This window comes from Silene latifolia, chromosome X, assembly GCF_048544455.1.
Source record: "Silene latifolia isolate original U9 population chromosome X, ASM4854445v1, whole genome shotgun sequence".
NCBI classification, from domain to species: domain Eukaryota; kingdom Viridiplantae; phylum Streptophyta; class Magnoliopsida; order Caryophyllales; family Caryophyllaceae; genus Silene; species Silene latifolia.
The window spans coordinates 92572899-92599734 of record NC_133537.1 but is presented as its reverse complement, the minus strand read 5'-3'; the positions used below and the strand labels follow the sequence as shown (position 1 = coordinate 92599734).

The 26836-nt window shown below is 36.5% G+C and overlaps 1 protein-coding gene across 1 annotated transcript; it reads left to right on the top strand.

Moving 5' to 3' along the window:
• Window positions 1–5815: 5815 nt before the first annotated feature.
• Window positions 5816–6202, top strand: LOC141617860 (uncharacterized). The gene has a single exon (XM_074434995.1). It carries the CDS (start codon window positions 5816–5818, stop codon window positions 6200–6202), a length of 387 nt encoding a protein of 128 aa, XP_074291096.1.
• Window positions 6203–26836: the final 20634 nt, after the last annotated feature.

The following is a 26836-nucleotide window of genomic DNA, read 5'->3' as shown; positions in this document are numbered from 1 at the left end:
GACTATTTACTCGTTCAAAATCATGTTTGCAAAATACGAAGACAAATGGATCACGTTATGCACCCTAAACCTAATACGGTAAATGGATGTTTAATTTCTGTCTTGCATGTAAATCAATCATTAATCCAACTCGACATCTTATACTTGATACTTGGATTAAATCAACCGACTTAGAAAGCTCTCACATGTTAGGTTTAAATTATTGGATGCGCATTCATGCATTTAAGCCGTTTTATCAACTTTTGCATTCAACCAACCAAGATCGATCAGTAGAGGTCGCTACCGCGGACGGGATTGGGTGTCTGATTAAAGGGCTTCCCAATACGTACCTTCACCTCTTACTCAGAAACTTTAGATAGTGGACGACCTTATCCAGGGCGTACGAGAGTCATTCTAGAGATAGGATGCTAAAGAGGGACGATTTCCTTATCTTTAGTACCTATGTCAAACGCTGCTTTGTGCTTCGATTTGACCGAGGTATAAAGTGGATATCGAACGGGTTCCAGGCATCCCACAAATGCTTGGTGGCAACTCCGAACATCTCTAATTGTTTCGAGACCCTTAACGAGACGAAACCGACCGATCTAAAACGATCCGGTCGAAAGCATTTTTACGCCGCCGAGCGTGGTTTTCAATAGACCACTGATGTCCACAGATTGGCCTGGCGTGCAGGTGGCCCGTGACTACGGACCGATAGGTGGACCCCCCAAATCCACAGACCGAGACGTGGCCCATGTCCACACTATGTTCACAAATTTGCCCCTCCTTGGGAAGATGGAGTGATAGATGAAGAGAGTGATGATGATGAGGACTACATTCTTGATTGTGAAACCAATGCTTGGATACCGTCATCCTACTCTTCTTGTGTACCAATGAACCCAAATTCCATGAAATTTGATGTTAATGGGCAAAGTGAGAGTGAGATGGATGTGAGCTTGAGTGAAAACTCACCCTTTAAGGATGACATATTAGAGGGAGACAATTATGTTGAACTTGGTGAGCCTTGGTATGAAAACCCCTTTGATAATGGTCCTTGTTGGGATGAGGAATATGAGGACATTTGGGAACCCCAAATAGACACCATTAAAGTCACCTTGGATGAGAGTGAGAGTACTTACCTTGAATGTGGTGATTTTGACTATTTGGAGTACGAGTTGAATGAAGTGCTAAGAAACTACCCATTTCATGTCCCTTCCATCCATTACATCTCTTATAATTTTTTTCATAATGTTCTTCACATGCTTGTTCGGTCGATTACTTGGGCATTATTCCATTGTATAATCTCGTGTTGCTATCCATGCCTATTCATGTCCCACTCCCAAAAATTTGACCGACTTCTAAGTGCTTTGAGTGCTAGTATTATTTTGACATAAAATTATTAATCGATAACCTTTGGTTTGATGGAGTTCCTCAATAACCATTAGCTTGTATATATGCATTTAGTGTAATTTTGCATTCATTCATTCATTTAATTATTGCATGAGAGATGAAAGGGAGGGATCTCATATTTTAATTGAGCTTTTTGAAGGAAATTGATGAAAATTAAAAGGTAGCAAATGTAAAGAAATAAAGAAAATGGAGATTTTGGGCTTGTGCACATCTTTCTTATCACTAAAAAGGTGTTGGGTCAAAATTTGCTTGAAATCCATGGGGCTCGACCTCAACTCGTGCGAGTTGAAACCAAAGGAAAGAAGGAGTTTTCACTGCCTCAAAATCTGGGCGATTTTTGGAGAAAACGGGCGTCCCAATCTTCAACCCGCGTGGATCAAAAATGACTCGAGCGAGTGAAGCCCCAATTCGAGCGAGTTGAAAACAACCCGAGCGGATCACTTTTTCTCTCATTTGGCTCGTGTCATTGCTATGTATGCGTCCTATCTACCATCTTCATCTCCTATAATGATTGTAAGAACCCTTTCTTTCCCTTTCTCTCATGTATAGTTGCACTTATGTAGTTACCTCATGATTAAACCTCTTTCTTCCTACATTAGCAATAGTGTTTAAAATTGGTTTGGGAAGGTTAAACCATGAAATAACATACATTATAGTTAATCATATAGACTAGACTTGCATTTGTGAAATATTCCATATTGCATTTACATTAGTTAGTTCATATAGTATAGTTTGCATATCTCACATGTCTCATATAGTTAGTTGCATATAGTTAAATTTGCATTCTTGTATAGTCACTGATGACCAAACCTCATTTTTCCTACACTAGAAATAGTGCTTAAATCGGTTTGAGGTTTGATCATAGGTGAGAACATGCATCATCTAGTGTAGTTTAGATTGCATTCATTTGTTATATATGTCATATAGAACTGCATTTAGTTAGAACATGCATTCATTCATATCATTGCATTGCATTTGTACTTCATTTCCATAAATCTTTAAAAATCCAAAAACATTTATTTCTTTTTCATTCCTACTCCTACATGTACATTGAGGACAATGTCCAAAATAAAGTGGGGGATGGGAATTTATATTCCAAAATACATAAAAATTGAAAAATTTCGAAAAACTCAAAAATATGTTCTTTAATTTCATAAAAACAAAATCCATAAAAGTTTGAAAATTTAAAAATTCCAAAACGATGTTCTTTCCTTTATAGTGTAGAATTGTATATATTGTATATGTTTGTTTGTTTGTTTGTTTGTTTGTTTGTCACTCTTATCACATTGGATCGACTACGCCACATTCGAGGCATAAAGGAAATAGAAGACCGTATGGTACGATCCTTCCAAATCTCCTTCCTACTTTTTATATAATGTGGCTATAATTTTGATTGATGCGGTATGAACCAATGTGTTGCTAACAGTTTGCATCTAGATTATATGGCATTTTAGTTGATAGAATTATATGCATTAGAGTTGTACATATGTTAGTTGCATCATGGCATGTAGTTTGCATGGTTAGAAAAATTTTGCGAAAATGCCTATTTGGGAAGCTTGACAAGTGTATATAAGGCCCTTGTAGATAATTTTTCTCCTTGAGACTTTGTTTTCTAGAATACCCTCAAGGACACCCTAGGATGTGTCATACTAGTATCTTTTGACCCATGGACTAAGGCTTAGTCAAGAGTACCTTGTGGTGTGGTAACTCCTTGGCTACCATTTATTCCAAGGTGACCTTTGAAGCCATGCAACCGTTCTTACACTTCTATCATCATATTTTGTCAACAAAAAGGGAATGGGCATAAAAATGTCAAATTGAATTCAAGTACCAAATCGAAATCAAATGTTTGCAAAAATTGCATCAATGAAAATAGGAGCAAAAATAGACTCCTATACTTCAATAAAATTACCCTTTCTACAAAATGGGGTTACTTTTAAAATGTTCAAAAAGAATGCAAAATTGAAATGATTTGCCAAGTATCAAAATGCCAAACATAAAAAATGGCAAGAAATATCCTTCTTTGACAAATGCCACAAGAAATTGGGGGGAAAAACAAATCAAAAGCAAACTACCATTGTGAAACTCAAAACCATCTTGATCCTTTTTTCCATTGATGATCCTACTTTTGTTGCATGGTGGAGAGGGGACGACCCTTCTTCTTGTCTAGGCAAGAGGGGGAATTCCGCGATCCTACAGTGTTTTCTAACACCATAGGGACTTGGCTCTTGACAAAAGCATTTAGCAATTGTGGACAAAGGTAACCTAGTTTAACACAACTTGGAGGTGACTTGTTTGTATCCTCTTGGACTTAGTAACTAGGAGAACCAATATCTATGGAGTGTGTGCCCTTGAATTGCTTCCCTTGTAGGTAATTTCCGCCACTTAGATGAGGAAAGTGACTATTCTTTTGTTGATGCATCCATTATTTGTTTTGTGTGCTTAATGCTTGGATGTATCGCCATTTTGGCAAGCCCCGCCTTGCCTTGCAAGAAAGCATCTTACCTCATCGATGTCTTGTTGTGAGTTGAAGGGGCGGAGTGAGACCCGCTAATTATCTCATATCGGCTATATTATTATTAGGATAGTTTAAATAAAGTTCTAGTTCTAGTCACCTCTTTACTTGAGACGAGCAAAGGTACGGTTTGGGGATATTTGATATAACTCCTATTTATGCACATTTAGTCCCCTAACTAGCCTAGTTCCTATGGTTTTTTGTATGTATTAGGGTCATTTCTTGTCTTTAGTCTCCTTCTATGCATATTCTATGAGGTTTGGTGTCCTTTGTAGGAGAAGAACGCTAACTTGACTAGATGGAGTAAAGCGGAGCTAAATTGATAGCATATAACGACCAAGCACCAAAGAGGAGCCCAGCACTAAAGGCCTAAGTCAATGAAACAAGTAATTGGGCAATGACTAAGGATCCCCACGACCCATGAAGGATCCCTAAGGATTGAAAAGGAGCCATTACAAGAGGAAATTGCTTGGAACCAAACCAAGAGTTACTTGTTTGGCTCTGAAACTATGATAGATGAAACGGCGTCAAAAACTCAAGTGGCCTAGGCTTTTGAATCACTCCAATAGGAGTCCGGATGGGGTAATGACGTCTGTTTTACAATCCAAGCTCAAATAGACAAGCTACCCGTCGGGACGCTCGACCCCACTCGAGGTCGCCCGGATTCTCATGCAGGGAGATTTTCTCAATCATGGAGTCGTGGGGTTCCTCCTGGTACTTGCAAGGCTCTAATCCTCTTTCAAGGGGCTTAATCATCATTTAAGCCCTTAGTTAACCTAATCCTTATACTACTATATATACCCCTCTTGTATTTGTAGGAGATTAAGCTTCCTTAGTTTAGATTAAGCTTTCATTAGGAGTAGATTAGAATAGATTAGTATTTAATCTTTCCACAAATTTGACATTAATCTTTCCTTAATTATTGTTCAAGATTTATTATTGGGTAATTGAAGATTATTGGGTTATTTTGGAGAATTGACAACTCTTCATCAACCAATCAAGTTCTCTTCTATTATTCTTTGCTTTCCATTTGTTCATCTTAATATTGGTATAATTCCTTTACACTTTACTTGTTTATTGTTTATTGTTTCACTCTTTCATCATGTTTATACGTGTTAAGATGATTGACATCATTGTTAACATGTTTTCCATGATAATGAGTGAGTAGTTTCCTAAGTAGGGATTAGTGGGCGGATTAGGGGAGTTAATCATTAGGAATATTTATGCTTATTGAGTTCATATGAATGTTTGCTTATTGTTTTCCAACTTATGCACTTGTCATGTTTGATGAAATGCTTGATTGACAACCTAGCATGTTTCTCTTATCCTTTCAACAAGACTTGTAAGATATAAACCAACTCAAGGCTTGTTAGACCATGCATATAGTTGATTAGGAAGAATTAAGTCGACTTGTAGGTGTTGTACAGTCTTAACCGACTCGGCTCCGGGACCTAAACCTTCTTAGGACTCATTTATGTTATATCACATTAATAGGGAAAACCAAGTCGACTTGTAGGTGTTGTACAGTCTTGACCGACTCGGCTCCGAGACCTAAGGTTCCCCTAGAAATCGTAAGATATACATTAAATCGATTCCAACAATAATAATTGCTTGCATCTATGAAACTTGTTTGTTTGATCTCACAATGATTCCTCTATGATCCCATGATTCCCTAGTATTGTTTATCATTTGTTCACATCCTTGTTTTATTATTTGTTTACCTTTCATTGCTTTCATTAGTTTAGAATCATCAACCCAACCAATCGTGACACATTAGTACAACTACTATTAGATTGAACAATTTGAGTACCCCCGTCCTTTGGGTTCAACCCCGGCTTGCTTGCTATGCTAGTAGTTGGGTAAAAATGTGTTTGAGAGCGGACAACGACACGTTCATCAAAAGTATCACCAATGAAGGGTGTGATGCGGTTTGGTAAGAGGGGAAAGTTTAGTCAGAAGTACATTGGACCTTATGAGATTTTAGACAGGGTTGGTGAAGTGGCATATCGTCTTGCACTACCACCAACTTTGGCAAAAGTACATAATGTTTTTCATGTTTCACAGTTGAGGAAATATGTGGGTGATCCTACTCATGTGTTAGCAACTGAGACAGTTAAGATGGATGAGAATTTGTCTTATGAAGAAGTGGCTAAGGAGATTTTGGACCGAAAAGTGAGAAAGACTAGAAATAGTGAGATTTCCTTGGTGAAAGTTTTATGGTCTAATCATAATGTAGAGGAAGCTACTTGGGAAGTTGGAGCTGAGATGAAGGAAAAGTATCCTCATTTGTTTGCGTAAGATATGTTGGTTACGAGGACGTAACCTTTTTCTTTCGGGGGTAGAATATCATACCGCGTTGATTTTGCGTTGATTTTTGGTCATTTATGATAATAATGTAGATAAGCTTGTGTATCGTTTATTGTTATAGTTGTTTGGTTCGAGTAGTGTGGTGTGGTGAACTTCGGGACGAAGTTCTTTTTAAGGAGGGAAGACTGTAATACTCCGTATTTTAAATAATAATTAATAGTTAATATCTATAAGTGAATAAATAATAAATAATAAGTTGTTGTCGTAAAAGAAAAGAAGCAAAATAAAACAAAATAAAATAAATAAAACGGACCGGGTTGGACCGTGAGCTAACACGGTTTGGATCATGTGGAGGTGACGGGTTAGAGGAGTTTGAGGGAAGGTAGTACTTGGTTTGGGTGTTACTTATGCTCTAAGATATTTTCATTATTTTAATATTAAAAAGGACTTTCCTACAACCTTCCTACTTCTCCTACCAATTTATATAAATAGCAACCATATACCCCACAATCATAATTATTCTTCTTCAAAAACTCAAATACAATTGTGAGGAGAGCTTTGTGAGACAACTTTAAGACGAAGTTTACACCTTGCGATAATTAATTGTGGTAAGTTATCTAATCACCTAATATCAATTGTTTACGTATTGACTAAAGACCAAAATTGGCCGTTGACCGTGAGGGCCGTTGACCAGGCCGTGGCTGTTTGACCGGCGGGTTGACCACTGTCGGTTGGCCGTGTGATTGGGGGTGTGTTTGTGTCGTTTTGTGGGATTGTTTTGGGTGATTTACATCTTAAATTCATTAATAAGATTAGTTAATAATTATACATAAATTAATTGATTGTTTAGGTGGTGAATTTCTGGAGGAAGCTTTTTTATTGTTTGATTGCTTGTGAAGATTTGCTAAAAGGTAGGTTAACTACTCAACTATATTATATTGGTAGTTGGAGAATTGTTGAAAGATGGATTATTATTGTAATTGTTGTCCTGAGCATATTGTCGTAACTGTTGTCTTAAGCATATTGATATCATTGTTGTCTTATGATCATATTATTATCTTGTTAGTTGGTTCTCTGTTGTTGGTTGGTTTTGTGAAAGAGATTGGCATTGCTATTGAGAGTGGCCGTGGACCTGAGCAGTACATCGTGTGGTGTCGTGTGTGGCGTGATCGGTTGATGCGTGTGATGGGTTTCAAGGTTGAGCTGTGCGTGTGTGTGACAGTCTTGGTTTGGATCGTTAATTTTATTTGCAGGCTATCGTATTATTATTATATTATCATTATTGTTGTTTGGTTATCCTACTAAACCTCATGGTTGACAGTGTGATGAACCATAATGGGGAGCAGATTAATTTCAAGTTAGCTTGTGTGAAGTACTGGATGCTTAAAGGGGAGCTTGGGACGAGATCACTTGAGTCTAGAGATCGCCTTAGTTAATATTCAGACACTATTTATTTTATTTCCGCTGCAGTTGTTAAAAGAATTTCATAATATTTATTAATCTCGTTGGATATTTTGTAATAAATTCTTTTGAGGCACTTTAATAATATATCGTCTTAAAGTACTTTGGTAATTGTTTGTCTATATACTTACTACCTCAGGCAACTGAGATGGTAACACCTTTATTTACTTGAGAATGTCTTGCTAAAGGCTCTTAAATAAATGGGGGTGTTACACCCACCAACCTTCCACCTACAACACAAGAATAAACAACACATGAACCCTTAATCTTTATCATCAAATCATGTAACTTACTCATGGCATCTTGAACCTCTTGCCATTTTCGGTTCATTTCTTCTTCAAGCTTCTCCTTAGCCTCTTTTACCGGCTCTTCTTTCTTGTCAAGCTTAGGGTCACATCCCCTATTTTCCTTGGACTTCTTTCTCCATCTTTTTGGTTTCTTCTTGTCGGATTTGAGCACTTTATTTGGAGAAAAATCGGTGCATGGAACAAACCCGGGAGGGAGGAGATCAAGGTGAGCATCTCCAACCCCAATGTTAAACTCCCTCTCACTTTTGTCATCATCAATCATCGACATTTCACTTCCTCCTTCCTCTTCTTCTTCAATCTTCTTTGGGGTCTCTTGGGCAAGGAGGTCGTCAAGCATCTCAACATTGAGGTTCACGATGTTGTCATTTTTATCCCCATTTTCTTGACCCTCCAAATGAATTGGACCATTACCTAAGAGAAGAGTTTCAATGTCTTCCAAGCTAGTATCAAAACTATGAACATCATAGTTCTTCTCACCGCTCCTTAACTCCCCAAGTATGGCGAGTTCGAATTCATCGACCTCCATTTCCCAAGTCTTGCCCTCTTCCCCACACTTGACTTTAGCATTCACTTCTTCTTCAAGGAATTTAGCCGGGGACTCATCATCAACTTTCGGCTCACAAGCAATTAAGAGTTTCATGTCCTCATCTTCATTCTCATGGAGTTCTAATGTTTCCACGGCAAAAATGTTTTGAATCACGGTTTTCTTTGAAGCACGTGGTAGCTTGAATTCAACTTTTTCCTTCCTGACTTTAAATGACAATCGTCCCTCTTTGACATCTATGACGGCTCCTCTCGTGGCCAAGAATGGCCTACCAAGAATGATACGAGAGCATCTTCCCATAGGGATGTCCAACACAACAAAATCGGTAGGAATTGAAAGCTTGCCAATTTGAACCATGATATTCTTGAGAATCCCAATCGGAGATTTGATTGTCCCGTCAGCAAGCTTGATTTTAATGGAAGTGTGGGTTAGGTTTGTAACATTTAACCTCTTCACAAGGGCAAGTGGTATGACACTCATACTTGCCCTTAAGTCACACAAAGCACTATCCACCTTTTGGTCACCAATGGTGCATGGGATTGAGAAACTCCCAGGATTGTAAAGTTTGACTGGGATTTCACTAGCTTTGATCAAGCCACACTCCTCACTTGAGGCAACAAGCTCACGATCACCAATTTCACTCTTCTTGAAATGACTTCCTCAAGAAATCCGGAGTAATGAGGCATCTCCACCAAAGGTGGATTGGAGGTCTCCATTTTCATTACCAAGTTCATAAACTTATCATATCTTGAAGTATCATTGTCCCATTCTTGCTTGGCCAAAGAGTGTTCTTCCACTATGATCATTTCTTCTTTTTCCGGGTTCCTCTCAACTTCTGCCCTCACATTTGGTGCTTCACCAATTTCCTCAAGCACAAATTTTTCATTCATAGCACACTTCTTTGATTCACCAACATCTGAGCTTGTATTATGAATTGTCATTATTTGCTCAAGCACAAGGTGGTCTCCACGCTTTCTTCTTCGGGCTTATGGTTAATTTCTTGAAATGTTTCTTTAGCCATTGAAAGAGGTCTAGCATTTGATGACTCTTCTTACCTTGGCAAACCATATGACTCTTCTCTTTCCTCTTCAACTCCCATCATGATAGCATTAACTTCCTTTGCCTTCATATGGTCCCTTGGATTTTTCCCTTGTCCTTGAAATCCACCCGGTGGTCTTTCAGGATTTATGAGAGCTTGAGAAGCCACTTTAGCTTCAAGATTCTTCATTTGTTGTCGGGTATTATTCACCAAATCCCATATCAATTTTACCAAGTTGTCATATTTAGCATCTCCCATGGAATTACTTGCTTGGGGTGGTGGCTCTTGGTTGAAAGGTTGGTTGGAAATTGGAAGAGGAAAGCCATATCCTTAATCTCTAAAGTTAGAAGTTTGGTTGTTCCCTTGGTACTCTTGGTTAAATCCGTGATTTTGCCCTTAGTTGTACCTTTGATTATTGTTGTGTCCTTGATAGTTGTTGTTAAAACATTGATTTTGGCTTTGATTGTATCCCTTGACCAAACCCTTGGTTGGCTTGGTTTCCTTGGTAAAAGTTTTGATTACCTTGATTCCCTTAGTTACCCCCATATTCTTGGTATGCTTGAGGTTGGTTGGCAAAGTTTTGGTTGGATCCTTGGTTGTTGAATGAGGGCCTAGGTGGACAGTTGGAGAAGTCGTTAAATGCTTGGAAAGCATTAACCTCTTGCACATTGTTCCCATCAAAGTTGTTATAATGGTTATTTGCACATACTTCTTAAGTGTGCCCCATCCCTCCACATGACTCACATGTTGATCTTTGCATTATTTCCTCCATGGATGGCCAATGAGATGTGGTAGTTTGGTTTACTTAGTTTGTTTGCTTCTTCTTATTCAACTCATCAAACTTCTTGTTGAGCATATCAGGCTTAGCATTAGTCTCCACATTCACTAAGAATTCGGAAGGGTGCTTACTTCTTCTCAAGATATTCCCTCTTGTGTCATAGTTTGCCTCGGAGTCCACCATTTTCTTGATCAAAGCGGTGCCATCGGCATCTCCAAGGTGGTCGAAATCTCCTCCCGCCAAGGCATTCACCATTTCTTTTGTTCTTGGCAATAGAGTTTGCAAAAATGTTAGAGTGATATACCAAGCCGGTATTCCATGGTGAGGAAAACTAGCAATCAAGTCTTAGTACCTATCCCATGCTTCTCCTCCCCATCTTCTTGTTGGAATGTATGGATCTCATTCCGGAGCATAGCGGTCTTTGAAGAAGGATAATACTTGGCAAGGAACGCTTTGGATAAGGCATCCCATGTAATAAATGTGTCCGGAGCGTGCACATTTAACCAACGATCCGCTTTGTCCGTTAGAGAAAACGGCAGTAACATCAATCTCAATGTGTCCTCGGACACTCTATTCCGCTTTATCATGGCAACCTTGTTCTTGAACTTCCTTAGATGGGCATGATCATCTTCATCAATATGCCCACCGAAACTATCCTTCTCAATCAAGCCAACTTGGGCCGGATGCATTTCAAAGTTGTTTGGAGCCAAGGGGCCAAAGTTAATCGGATTACAAGCGTCATTGTGGTTGGGGCGATTGTGGTCACGTAGAGCTGCCATTTGTGGTTGTGGAATTGGTATATATAGAGGTGGTGTATTTGGGATTTAGAGATTGTAAAATGGGTTTTCTAGTGGAGAATCAATGATGTTTGGTTTTTGTGGTGGTGTGTCTTCAATAGGAGGTTGGGTGGATGAATTTGCTTGGTTTGAAGTAGCTTTAGTAGAGGTTCTAACTCTTGCAATAGTTCTATTCCTTAAGGCTCGAAAAAGCCTTCTGGGGTCGGAGTAAAAGAGCAAAGTTGATGGTTCCTCCTAGGCATGTACTTGACAAACCGTAAGTCTCCTAGTGCTTTTACACACTAGGGTAAGGCAAAATTCACACACTCTACAAGAAGCACACAACTATATATTAAGGTGATGTTTGGCCAAGCTTTAAAAGTGTTTTTGGAACTGAAAAAGTAGTACCTAGGCCAAACACCCTAAATTATGGAGTTTTAAAACTACTTTTAAAAAGTCAAAAACTCATAACTTAACCCTAAAAGTAGAAGTAGGTATTTTCTACTTCTACTTCTACTTTTCACATAAAGTGTCAAAAATTAATCACTTATGCACTTTTTTTTCTCCAGAAAACCATTACTTCTTTATATATGTTGTACCTTCAGTTTTTCTCTTCTCTATACAATATTTGCTTCTTTCCTCTCACGTACACCATCAAAGTACCAGGGTGTGTAAAATTATAGTTTTGATTTGCTTCTCTTCTCATACAATATTGGTTGGCATAATTTTGATTTAATAATGGTGTGTAAAATTATACGGAGTAAATTGAGGGGCAATTATATAGTTTTAGTATAATTGACGAGTGATTACATAAAATTTTTAAACGTTGTTTTTATTCAACTGATGAATCTACAAATAACATGGTTAATAAAAAAGCAAAAAAAATAGCTGAATGGAAGTAGTTAGGCCAAACATATAAATTATATACGAAACCGTTTTTACAAAAGTATGGCCAAACAACAAAAACTTTTCCAAAAAGTAGCTTGTAAAAAAACTCCTTTTAAAAATGAAAATCTATTTTGCACAAGCAAGGCCAAACAGCACCTAAAGCAAACAAACAAGTAAACTAAGACTAAAGCTAAGACTTTAACTACCTAAGCATAACCTAACGCCATCCCCGGCAACGGCGCCATTTTGATGCCCGGTTCTAGTCGTCATTCCCGGCTCAAAAACAGTTTGTAAATAACCCAATTAAAGTAGTATAATCGGGGTCGAATCCACGAGGATGGAGTGGGTGTATACCTAGCTTGTTCAAGTCTCAATTTAGTCAAACAAGAGTAAGATTGGTTGATTATAAACTAAGATGCAAACAAGATAAATCACTAAACTAAATAAAATTGTTTCTACTCAAATAAAGGAAAACTAAGGTCTTTGGGTACCCTTGGATAAGTTGGGGAAGAGAAGAGTGTTAACAAGAAATGGGTAATGAAAATGGCCTAGGATTGATCCTAATTTCTTAGGCAATTAGAGTTAACCAACAAGCATTCACTTAGTAAAAAAAAAAACTCATCTCAACTATGCCATATAGGCCTTCTATTGGTTTTCGACCTAGGATAGACTAAACATGATAATGAAAGACTCAAACTTTCATTTAAGCAATTCATCAAACATTTCATAGGCATGAGAGTAAGGCCAACTAGTAGTCACCCCGAGTTTACAAACAAGCTTTCACTTAGTTGAGACAAACTCATCACAAACATCCATAAAGACCCTCCAATAGCTTTTGCACCAAGATAGGAAAATATTGAGAGAGGAAAATATTCTAGGGTAATGTGAAGAAATATTGAGAGAGGAAAATATTCTAGGGTTCTAAAAATGTTGAGAGAAAATAAACTAAGGTAAATAATCTAATTGGTTGTGTAATGTGTTAGTGAGGTAATATATAGGGTATTATTCTAATTACTAATCTAATAATAATAATAATAATAATAATAATAATAATAATAATAATAATAATAATAATAATAATAATAATAATAATAATAATAATAATAATAATAATAATAATAATAATAATAATAATAATAATAATAATAATAATAATAATAATAATAATAATAATAATAATAATAATAATAATAATAATAATAATAATAATAATAATAATAGTCGTGCTAGAGAGAAGTTTCTCTCTCTAAAAAAACTTGTGATCACCATTTTCGTACGTTTTCTTAGCTTCCATGGCTCGAGGTAGGGGTCGTCCTCCCAAAGGAAGACCACCATTGGAAAGCTTGACTCACGCTGATCAATCTGGTACTAAAATCTTGGAAAATCCTGCTCAATCTCCTGAGAATTCTTCAACCCAGGATATAATTTCTCGTTCCCCTGTTCTTCTTAGCGATTACGTTGTTAATGTTGTTCATAATTCTGCTTCTAGATCACGTCCCTGCTCTTTATCACCTGTTCCTACTGAGACATTAGTTGTTAATGCATCGACTATTACTGCGAATCCCACCATTGTTGTAGAAAATTCGAGCTCAGTTGTAGTGTCTTCTGTTATTGAGCATGTAACTGTTACACCTGAAATTCCTACTATACCTGAGTCTGATGTTCCTGTGTTGACTAAAGCTCCTAATAGTGGTGAAAATGGGGCAAATCTTAGGGTTCCTGAGCCAAATCCGAGAATTGGGGGAAATGCCAAGAAATGGAATGAGGTTGTAAAAGGAACAAATCAGCTGGGAATGTCCTTGTTTTTTGATGCAAATAGTAAGAATTCCACGGAAATTGATGTTGAATTAGATGATTTTAAGGCTGAATTGGATTACTGGAAGTGCACTCTTATGGGTAACTTCCAAGGGTTTAAACCTAATCTGAAAACTGTTCCAAGAGTTTGCCCAGAAGAGCTGGAAGCATCTTGCCTCTCCTATTGTGCAATACTACAAAAAAAGGGTGGTTTAGCTTCAAATTCAACTGTTTAGAGGACATGAACAATGTTTTGAGAGATGGTCCTTGGAAATTGGGTAATAGTTCTTTAATCCTGAAGCAATGGCACCCTAATTTCTCAATGGAAATGGATAGGGTCTCCACAGTGCCTATCTGGGTCTTGTTTCCTAACTTAGAGCCTTTTCTTTGGTCTGAGACTGTCTTAAGCAAGATGGCCAGCAAGATAGGGAAGCCCTTATTTGCTGATGTTAACACCATATGCAAAGCCAAGCTCTCTTTTGCTAGAATTATGGTAGAAGCAGATGTTCTGGTACTTTGCCAGATCATATTGTCTTGAACACCCCTTTTCCATAGCCAGACTAATCAGGAGGTTATCTATGAATGGTTACCTTTCCATTGCTCTGGGTGTGGGAAGCTTGGGCACCAACTGGGTAGTTGTAAGTGGCATCAATCCAAAGCCAGTACAGAGAACTTTCAGAAGGTGAGCAAGCCAACTCAGAAGACTGTTTCTGTCCCTGCTCCAACTTGTGCCCCACAACCTGAGGAGGAGCTTGGCTTAGGATGTCATGAGCTAGGTGGTACCTCATCTGCTCCGGTGGAGGTGGCTCCTTCTGGTGAAGGTGTGGAGAACTCGGAATGCTCTAAGCTAGGTTCTCCCACTACACTGGTTGTAGTCTCCTCTCCTAGAACGGCTGTAAAGCACTCAGAATGCCATGAGATAGGCCAAAGCTCCCCTCAACCTGTGTGTAGTCCTAAGTTAGCTAGCAGGAGGTCTCAAATTGCCAAGAAGAGAGACTGTTTAACTGACCCTCAGACTACTGGTGGGGGATCTATATGCTTAGTTATCTCTAACAAGTTTGATGGTTTGGAATCTGTCACTGATCATCCTACTGCTACTATGGTGGAGACAGAGCCCCCTGATAAAGCTTCTCATGAAGATCTGCTTTTGGAACATTAGAGGATGTAATGATCCTCTTAAGCAATAAGAAATTGCATATTTCTTGTGGGCTAATAAATTGGATGTATTAGGTGTACTTAAAACTAGAATAAAAGAGAAAAATGCTGGGAAAATTATAAAAAGTAAGCTCAAAAACTATAGTGTTATATGTAACTATGATAGCCGCTACAATGGCAGGATTTGGTTCATTTGGAATCCAATCACAGTCACTGTGATTCCTCTGATCTCTAATGCTCAGTTCATACACTGTGCATTAACTCATCATGCTACTTCTCAGAATCTTTTCATCACCATGGTTTATGGTAGTAATGACTCCAAGGAAAGAGAGGATTTATGGCAAGCATTTTCTTCCATTAAGAAAACTGTGACTGATTGGATTATTCTTGGTGATTTTAATGTGGTCAGAGATGTCAGTGAAAGGGTTAGTCCCTCTTCACCTGATTTGAATGATATTTTGGATTTCAATTCTTGTCTTCTTAACTGTCATTTGGAGGATGTTGGGGGCTCTGGATGTGAATACACTTGGTCTAATAATTAAGATGACAGTACTAGGGTGTGGTCTAAGCTGGATAGGGCTCTTGCTAATCCTTCTTAGTTTTCTCATTTCCCTGCTACTTATGCTACTTTCTTGCCTTATGGTGTGTCTGACCACTCACCAGTCTTGGTTAATATTTTTGAGGATCCCCCTATTAAATCTAGATTCAGTTTTTTTAATTGCTGGATTAGCCATCCTTCCTATAGAGATCTCATTTCTCAAGCTTGGCAACACTCTGTGGCTGGTACTGCTATGTACTAACTTTTTGGCAAGTAAAGCATGTGAAGAATAGATTGAGGGCCTTGCATAAACTCGGATTCAGTGACCTTTTGATGGGTGATGTCGTCGGGTCTCCCAATCAAACACATTTATATTCTCAACAAACAACTAGTTAGTGGTAAGTCGAGGTCGATCCATGGGACGGTGTGCTTTGGGTTCTAAGTATATCTATCTCAATTTATGCTAGTGTCACAATTTGTTTGGGTTTGTAGTTGTGTTCAAAACTAATGAAAGTAATAAAGTAAAAAGAGGTGTAAACAAGTATTAAAGAGTACTAGGATGTCATGGGGTCATAGGGGATTCATGGTGTTGATCATAAAAACATGTTCACAAAGTTGCAAGCAATTAATGTTGTGGAGGAACCGAGTTGGTTTTGTTGGAATATGTGTCCTCCGACAATAATGCGATCACGACTGTTGATCATGATGATCACATGTTTAAGTCTCATTAAAATGAATACAATTGGGAAGTAATATTGTTACTGTCAACTGGTCAACATATATCGGTAATGATTGGCTGACTAGAGTTTGACATTACTGTCGTGTGACGGTGGTGATCAGTTGACCCCCTAGGTCATACCTAAAGGGCAACACTCTTAATTGATTATTTAATTAATCGTATAACGTTGCGAGTTAATTAAATTACTTGAAAATTGACGGACGATTTTGGAAGTAAAATTTACGTATCATATTGAAATGTGATTAAATAAGATACGGTCTGAGTAATTGAATTGTATCATTACTCGGATGAAATGATTGTTTAAATGTAACAATTAAATTGAATGAATTGTTATAAATACAATCAGTTGTAATTTATAATTGGTAAAATTTTTGGCACAAGTAATTATGAAATTACTAAGTCAATTTTTGTATGTGACGTATTTTTATTAATACGTTGATTTTTAATATGTTAAAAATACATAACAAATTTATGTCACACATGACATGTGACATATTGACAATTGACAAAAATAATATGGAATCCATTTTATCAAATGGACCGAAAAAAACAAGTGGTGGATTAAGCTAATTAATTATTTAATTAGTAGCTAAACATAATGATTGTTTTACTTTTCTAGCCATGCAAGCCTATTGTTCCTTGTGAAGAACAACCTTACCATGCATTGGCTCACCTTATGTCCTCCTCTTACACGGTTTGGAGAAGGCAAATGCCATCATTGTTTTTCCTATAATTTTCACCTAATAACACTAAAATGTTTTAGTGTATTCATTCATTCAACTCATCCAAAAATATAGAGTTCTAGTGAGAAGAAAAATCCTCTCTTCTTCTCTCTTAAAAACCGAAATATATAAGAGTTTTATAAATATTTTGGTTCAATTTTCTACCTTGATTAATATTATACTAGTATTGTAATATTAATTAAAATTAAGAGGAGCCTTGGGTATAAAGCTTGGGGAGAGATCTTATACTTAGATCTTGTTCATCCATAAGGGAATAGCTCAAGAACAAGAGAGAAAGGTGATCTCTCTTGTGCCCAATATAACCGAAATATTAAATGTAAGGACATGATTTCTCCTCTATTTATATTATTGTTTGCATGCATAAAATCCATTTTAATTTTATGACAAATTTATTTAGACATATATGAGTATGTTAGTATGTATATGAATCTACATTTCCTTCAATCGGTATCAAGAGCCACGGTTGTTTGCATGCAAATTGGTTAAAAGTTTTTCCGAGTTATGAGAATAACAAATAAAACTTGTAAAATTTGTGTTATTATGATATATCACGAAATTATTACATGCATGTTAATATTTCTGGTCCTAAAGTGTTTTGGGATATTTTGGTTATTTTTCCGGATTTTTATTGTTCATAATTTACAATAATGGCATTTAAATGTGATTTTATGAGTAAAAATGTCATTTTTGGTCTAAAATTAGCTATACTTCGAATTTTAACTTGGTTTTTGGAGATGTTGTCACATATATTATTTTGAGATAACCTGTAAATTTTCATAATTTTTGGACTTGTTATGCTCGAAAAATGAATTTTTCATTATTAAATTCGGATTTAAGTGAAAAATAGGTTAATATGAGTTAAATTTCGAATCTGGTCATAGAAAATTAACATGTTGTCACATGCAATTTTACAAGATGTGTGTAAAATAATTGGCTATAAAGAAGTCTTTTTGCATGATTTATGAATTTTTGAAGAAAAATAGCATAAATAGTGACATTATTAGTGGAAAATTAATAAAACATAATCTATGACTTAGGAAAAACGTCTAATGTTGCATTTTATTATATTTTTCAGATCTAAAATTGAAAAGTTAATGAAAATAATTTTTCCATGTTTTTATGATTATTTTATTAAAAATCGATAAACTGCAACATTGTTTTTCCAGAAAAATTTCGAAATTTTTAACCTAAGATTTTGAACATTATGAGTGTCATGGAATTTTTTCCAGAATGTTCATGAGTTTAAATTTCAAATTTTGAATTTATTTGAAATTTTGTGAATTATTTGAAGTTTAATAGCTTATTTTGTAATTTTTTGGTCCATTTATGAACAATTTTATAAGATATGGGTTAATTATGGTCAAATTATTAGTGAAGACTATATTTTGAGTCCTAAGAGGTTAGGGTAATTAACTTATACATAAATATGAATTTATGTATTTTTGTGATTATAAAATGTTGAAATCACGCAAATCCGTAAAAACCGAGTAATATACGATATTGGCTAATTAAAGGCGATTTAGCATAAAATTGAGCATGTTCATACATATTATAATGCTGCATTTTCTTTATGATTGTCATAATTTTAATTTATGTAATTTTTGAATTATGTAATTTTACTTAGTATGGCCTTAGATTTTAATTGGTATTTCCCGAAATGTATGGGAATATCGATTCGGTTGTAATTTTTATTGTGATCTCGTATCACCGTTTTGTAATTTAATAGATTTATTTTATTTTAGTTACAAATGTATAATAGGAAATTATGTAATTTATTATGTAATTTTATTCATTCCGGAGTTCCAAAAGATGGATTTCTTCAAGAATGGCGATACATAAAGACGGTGTTACCTCGAGATGCGTGCCACAACCGAAGTTCAAGGGACCAATGGAGTTGGTTTCCGAATATGTAATAGATTAATAGTTTTTCTATTTTTAGGAAGGCCATACTAGGATTTATTTATTTTTATGCTTGCATTTTATTTTATGTCACATGCATCGCTAAATCGCCATAACTAAACATGCATTGTCTTCTTTTATCGAGTTTATCGACCGTGTCAATTAAAATTATCGTAGTTCACCGCTTTAGTTCACTTAAAACGTGATAGATAATGAATTGACATGACCTCTCGCTAAAACTATCAATTGAGACATAGCCTTACCAAATAGTAGAAACCATGAAAACCTATTTCGCGAGGAGTGCGCTCGCCCCACCGGGTACAAACCTTGTTACGTAGGGGAAGTGGGTGATGAATGTTAATCCACCGAATTCATGTTGATGAGGGATGTATCGGCCCCACCGTGCCCAAGTTAATGTGGGTTTGGATCATGGACACATTTATTCGAAATTTGGATTGAACTCAACAAAAGTATTTGATAAGGGATGTATCGGCCCCATCGTGCCCTTGTCGATGTGTTTTGGGCTATAGATAATTGTTAATGTAATATTATCGACCAAGAGTTCTAAAAGTAGAATCGATTAAACGTTAATCCACCGAGTTATATTGATAAAGGATGTATCGGCCCCACCGTGCCTAAGTCGATATGAATTTGGGTCTTGGAATCATTTATCTAGTTGGGTAGAGGTCACTAGAAAAATGCAAATAACTTGTTTAAATCATACATTTTTACGAGTATTATTAAAACGACAATTGTTTTACTCCTTATATTTTGTTTTGTAGACCACTTCTTTTTCATAACAAATGGCAACACCAACTCCTAATGCTACACCACTCGCTAGTTCGTCTTGGCTCCGATCCTTTATGGATCGATGTAAACTTGAAAAGAATGGGTCAAATTTCAACGAATGGGATGCCCAACTCAAATTAGCCGCCGAAGGTGACGACAAGCTTCGTTACCTTACCGAGGCCTCTCCACCCGAACCCTCCACTAGGTCCACCGCGGCCACTAGGGAAGCATATGAGGCTTACCAAAAGGAGTCCGCCGCAATGAAAAATGTCTTAATATTTGCGATGGAGGCGGACCTCCAAAGGAGAGCCTTCAAAATGGGCAATGCTAATGAGATTTACTCCAAACTTGTGACCATGTTTTCACAAACTCCGCGGATCGTCCAATATGAGGCGGCCGCGGCATTCTTTGATCTCGACTTCAAAGAGGGCCAAAAGGTTAGCCCTCATGTGCTCAAACTCATGGAGCTTGTCGAGACCTTGAAAATTCAAAAGGTTGAAATCCCCAAAGAACTCATCGTAGATAGGATTCTACACTCCTTGTCTAAAGTCAAGGCATATGTGCAATTCCGGGTGAATTTCAACATGCAAGACAAGGATGTGTCTCTTGAGGAGTTGCACAAGTTACTTGTGCAAGCCGAGAGGGACATGGGGTTAAATGTGAACCCTCCCAAAGATGTGCTTAACATAAGCACAAAGAGTAAGGGGAAATTCAAGAAGAGTGGAAGAAAGGGTAAAAAGCAAGCTCCCACATTCACCAAAGCTAAGTCTTATGAAGCTAGCACATCCAAAGTCAAGAAGGGTCCTCTTGATAAATGCCATTATTGTAATGGCATGGGTCATTGGAAAAGAAATTGTTCCAAGTACCTTGGTGATATCAAAGCTGGAAAGATCACTCCAGTAGGTAAATGACTAACCTTCTTTTATGTTTCTAATTTCAACTATGGTATTATGATGCAAAGTTGTGATAATGTATCTCCCTTTTTATTGTAAATAGGGCCTCCACCAAGCAAAGACAAAGGAAAGGAAAAACAAGCATGAGAAACCATGGAGAAGCTTAGGATAGCTTTTATGGAGCTTTGTTTTTCAATTATCTTATTTTAAGTAATGCTTTGGATTTTAGAACTTTAAGTTTCCGTGTTCGACATGGAAAAGTATTTTGGATAATGAGTTGTATTTTGGATGATGGTGACTTGGTTTGCAACCCAAGTCACCCGTTTTATCATTTATCCTTTATGTTCTAAAATTTCATCTTTAAATGCTTGCTCCTTGAAACATAAGATTAGTCACTTAAGGTGATCTAATAGACAAATATAATGACGGGTTTCATTATATGTCCACATGCTAAAGGCGTGTGTATGATCATTTATAAAGTGATTTTGAGTCTATGAACTCTCTTAAAAGTATATCAATCACCAAGTACTCATATGAAATCAATTAGTCAACCTATGAGGTAGTTCTCCTTATATTTCAACATCATTAATTTGTGTCTCATATTAGCTATCTTTGAATGTTTAGTGTATTTATTCTAAAGATAGAGTGGGGGAAAATGAGGACACAACACATAAGGCAAAATTAAAATTATGTACTTGTGTAAATGAAGATCTACGCAAGAGAAAATGATTTGAATTTAGGTGTATCTATTTACATAGTATGCCAAATAGATGAGATCTATGGTCTCAAGTTAGTTCTATATGACTAAATAGACCAAGTGTAGTAATCATAAGAGTACATTCTCAAGATAACTACACGAGGAGACCAAAAGAAGTTTTGGAAGAAAATGACTAATGTAAAGTCTCAACAAGTTTTTGACTGAGTTTATGAAACATTTGACCAATAGTTTCAACCATGAGATTTACTTAAGAGCCTAAATGAATCAAAGTAACATACTAGTTATGATCGAGTTGCAAAATTGATATACCGATATCTTCAATGGCCAAAGTTTTTTAACCACGCAAATGTCATTGTTTAACCTCACTATGAAATGGTTAAACCTCCTTCCAAAAGGGTATTTGCGAAGGATGTGTTCTAAATACTGTTTATATTTGAAAATGACATTACTACACGTCATTATGACATGAGTGTGTTGGAGATTTAAAATCTCTTTCCGCAAGGTTAAGATGAGACCACTTCAAAATAGGCGTTTTGAAAGGATACGATGGGAACATATATGGTTCTATCTTAATAACTTGGCAATGCAATTTTATATTCAATTCTTGAATAAATTTCGATCGAGAAGTCAATTTCGAAATATGTAAAATTGAGTGGGAGTTAGGAAATTCTCATGTGAAGACATGGAATTTAGTGGGAGTTATCATCTTTTGAATTTTTACGACTCATCACTCATTAAAGAATGACGAGCTAATACATTCTTTCATAAAGAAGCAATTGAGTTTTCAATTCTGGATGAAAATGGACAATGATGGATCCAATTACATCAAGGGATGTTGGATTAGTATTAAGAGATACACATCGTATCAACCTACACATAGGTTATTCATATGAATGAAAATGGAACTACCATTAGAAGTCATGGTCGTTCATTGAACCTATGAACGGTTGACCACGTGATTATTAGTAACTAATGTTTCCGCCATTAGAATAATCATGAACATGTCCAATTTTGAATCATATGCATAAGAGCATGATGATTGTTTGGTGAGCCATAATAGAAACGTCATGAATTCTCGAGTAGAATCCGATGAGCGATTTCGGTGTTTGACGGAATACTCGATTATGTGACAATAGGTTGCACATATATATGAAATCCGAACACATATAAAGATTTATGAGAATCCTAAAACTTTCGAGCTAGAAAGAGAAATAAGAAGTTGTGGGAAGACACTTAGTTGAACAAGAAGTTGCTTAAAACTAATTCTTCCCAATAAGCTAGGACTTGTTAGAAGTGCTAGGCTAATCATCTTGATAATTGGTGTAAGATTCTACAAAACATATACCTAGTGCATTGTGTGTGGATGGAATACTTGATCGGTACAAGTTGTATTATTCATCGCAAATTCGTTCGTTATGAGATGATCGATAAGAAAGTTCTTTCAAGTTAAAGAACCAAAACCAAGGTCGAGAACCTTGATGTGTACTTGGTAAGATTCATGCTATGAGAACATGAATGTGAAGGAAATTGCAAGTGTAAGAAGTTTGAACACATGGACACATGAGATGTTAAACTTCTATTGCAATCAATAAGTGTTTACACTTATGATAAACATCACAAGGTTGTAATATGATATTGACTACCCGAGTGTGATGTCGACATTTGTCGTTTGAGTTATTATTAACTCACTTTGTACATTGTTATATCCAAACGGGTTGTAGAGACAATTGAACCCCGTTAAAGTGAACATGGATTAGCATTGTTTTTGCCCATAGTTACTTATATGAGGTGACGTCTCGAAGTGACTAGAGTGTGATGCGATTGATGGCAAGTTCAAGTGCCATAGAGTCATGTGAGATGACTAGTCGATCACATAGCGATTGTTAGAACTTTCTGTCGGGCCTTATGACCGCTTATAGAGTTCTGGCAAATTTATATAGCCTGGTCGTGGCGAGAGCTACTATAGTATTCGAATGAGTCGATTCTTTTGACTAAAGACTATTCTCCTAAGATGGCACAGTTTCAGATTAACTTTGATTTATGTTACTACGACCTTCGTAAATGGGGTCAAATGGGCATATTTTGGGTCAAGATGGCTGTGGCTAGTCGAAGGGAATGAGTGCGATAGGAATTGTCCACCCCTAGTCAGGGTTATAACAATATCTCAGGGCCACTCGAGGAGTAATGAACTGGAAATGCATGGCCACGCTCGGAAGGTATCCAGAGTGGATAAATCCGGTCAATCAGTTATTCTCCAGATCGAGGAAACCACTCTCGATATGATCACTTGCAAGTACGACCTGAAAGATACCTTGCATTGAGTGGGAGATAGTAATAGGACAAGAGAATTGGTGACGCACACTTGTCGAGGACAAGTGGGAGATTGTTGGAATATGTGTCCTCCGACAATAATGCGATCACGACTGTTGATCATGATGATCACATGTTTAAGTCTCATTAAAATGAATACAATTGGGAAGTAATATTGTTCTTCACAATCGGTCAACATATATCGGTAATGATTGGCTGACTAGAGTTTGACATTACTGTCGTGTGACGGTGGTGATCAGTTGACCCCTAGGTCATACCTATAGGGCAACACTCTTAATTGATTATTTAATTAATCGTATAACGTTATGAGTTAATTAAATTACTTGAAAATTGACGGACGATTTTGGAAGTAAAATTTACGTATCATATTGAAATGTGATTAAATAAGATACGGTCTGAGTAATTGAATTGTATCATTACTCGGATGAAATGATTGTTTAAATGTAACAATTAAATTGAATGAATTGTTATAAATACAATCAGTTGTAATTTATAATTGGTAAAATTTTTGGCACAAGTAATTATGAAATTACTAAGTCAATTTTTGTATGTGACGTATTTTTATTAATACGTTGATTTTTAATATGTTAAAAATACATAACAAATTTATGTCACACATGACATGTGACATATTGACAATTGACAAAAATAATATGGAATCCATTTTATCAAATGGACCGAAAAAAACAAGTGGTGGATTAAGCTAATTAATTATTTAATTAGTAGCTAAACATAATGATTGTTTTACTTTTCTAGCCATGCAAGCCTATTGTTCCTTGTGAAGAACAACCTTACCATGCATTGGCTCACCTTATGTCCTTCTCTTACACGGTTTGGAGAAGGCAAATGCCATCATTGTTTTTCCTATAATTTTCACCTAATAACACTAAAATGTTTTAGTGTATTCATTCATTCAACTCATCCAAAAATATAGAGTTCTAGTGAGAAGAAAAATCCTCTCTTCTTCTCTCTTAAAAACCGAAATATATTATAAGAGTTTTATAAATATTTTGGTTCAATTTTCTACCTTGATTAATATTATACTAGTATTGTAATATTAATTAAAATTAAGAGGAGCCTTGGGTATAAAGCTTGGGGAGAGATCTTATACTTAGATCTTGTTCATCCATAAGGGAATAGCTCAAGAACAAGAGAGAAAGGTGATCTCTCTTGTGCCCAATATAACCGAAATATTAAATGTAAGGACATGATTTCTCCTCTATTTATATTATTGTTTGCATGCATAAAATCCATTTTAATTTTATGACAAATTTATTTAGACATATATGAGTATGTTAGTATGTATATGAATCTACATTTCCTTCAGGTTTATGTCTTACGGTTCATAGGAAGAGTTGGGTCCCGGAGCCGAATCGATTAGATTGCACAACACATACAAGTCGACTTACTTTCCTCCTATTCAACTTCTATGCATGGTCTAACAAGACTCGAGTTGTTTATATCTTACAAGTCTTCTTGAGAAGGTAAGGGATGGGTAAAATGCAAGGATTCATAGGCTTAGCATTTCATCAAACATAACATGTGCATAAGTTGAAATCACAACAAGCAAGCAAATAAATTATGTGAACATATTAGATTAAGCATGAATCATTCCCCATGTTGGTTTCCCCTAATTACCCATTAATCCTAGCTAAGAGACTACTCACTCATTATCAAGTTTAACATGCTAACAAGGTTGTCAATCATATTAACAAGGCAAAACATGATGAACAAGTAAGAAAGATTAACAATAATTAATACAAGGATTAACAGAATTATACCTATGGAGATTCCAAAATAATAATGCAAAGAATAATAGAAGTACTTGATTATTGATGGAAGGTTGTCAATCTCCCAATAAACCCAAATGATCTTCTAATTACCCAATAATAAACATGAATTACTCAATAATAAACTTGAACAATAATTAAGGAAAGATTAATGTGTAATTTTGTGGAAAGATTAAAGGATAATCTATTCTAATCTACTCCTAATCTAATCAAAGGAAAGTTGATTTAATCTAAGAAAACTTGGTTTAATCTAAGGAAACTTGATTAAGAGAGTATTACAAATGGGGTATATATAGTAGTACATCATTAGGTTAAGCAAGGGCAAATTAGTAAATAACAATGCTAATTGTTGAGTAGGGAAATGCTCCTCTCAAAAAAAGATGCTAGTCTCCTTTTTGCTAGTCTTTCAGAAATATGCGCATCTCAAGTGGAACAAGGAAGAGGACGTTTTGCACTGTGAAGGAATCCGAGCGGATTGTGGGTCGGGACGCTCGGACTGTAGCAGGGGAGACGAGCGGATCAAGCACGGGACGCTCGGATCTTAAGGCAGTGTTCTTCTTCATTCTTGTCTGTTAAACAATCTGAGCGTCTTTGAAGGGAAGACGCTCGTCCTGCAGGAGACGAGCGGATTGGGTCTCGGGACGCTCGTCCTGGCGGACAGTTTCTCTATTTGAGCTCGGATTGTAAAATGGACATCATTTTCTCATCCGGACTCCTATTGGAGTGATTCAAAAGCCTAGACCACTTAATTTTTCGACGCCGTTTCATATAGAATACTTTCAGAGCCAAAGGAGCAACTCTTAGTTTGGGTTCCGAGTAATTTCTTTATGTAATGGCTTCCTTGCTTTTCCTCCTCTTGCATACCCCTTATTCTTGTGTTGTTGGCTCTCATTCTTGCCTCCTCTTCATACTAGTCCATCTAATATCATCAAAAAGCTTCCAAATATGCATGAAAGACGGGAATTTCCGCCTTATTATCTTTTTTCCTACAAAACATACGAAATGTACTAGGAAAGCAAAATAGGAAGCATTTGACGAATAAAATGTCTATGGAATGTTATATTAGTATGCAAAATGGGCTCAATTAGGGGACTAAATGTGCGCAATTATAAGCCACATCAAATATCCCCAAACCGCACCTTTACTCGTCCCGAGTAAAGAGGTGACAAAAACTAGGACCCTTTTTCAAACTAACCTACTAATATAGCCGCTGTGAGACAATTAGCGGGTCTCACTCCGCCCCTTCAACTCACAACAAGACAACCATGAGGTAGGTTGCCTTCTTGCAAGGCAAGGTGGGTCTTACCAAAATGGCGACACATCCAAGCATTAAAGCACACAAAAACAAGTAATGGATGCATCTACAAAAATGAATAGCCACTTTCCTCATCTAAGTGGCGGAAATTATCTAAAGGGGAAGCAATTCAAGGGTACACACTCCA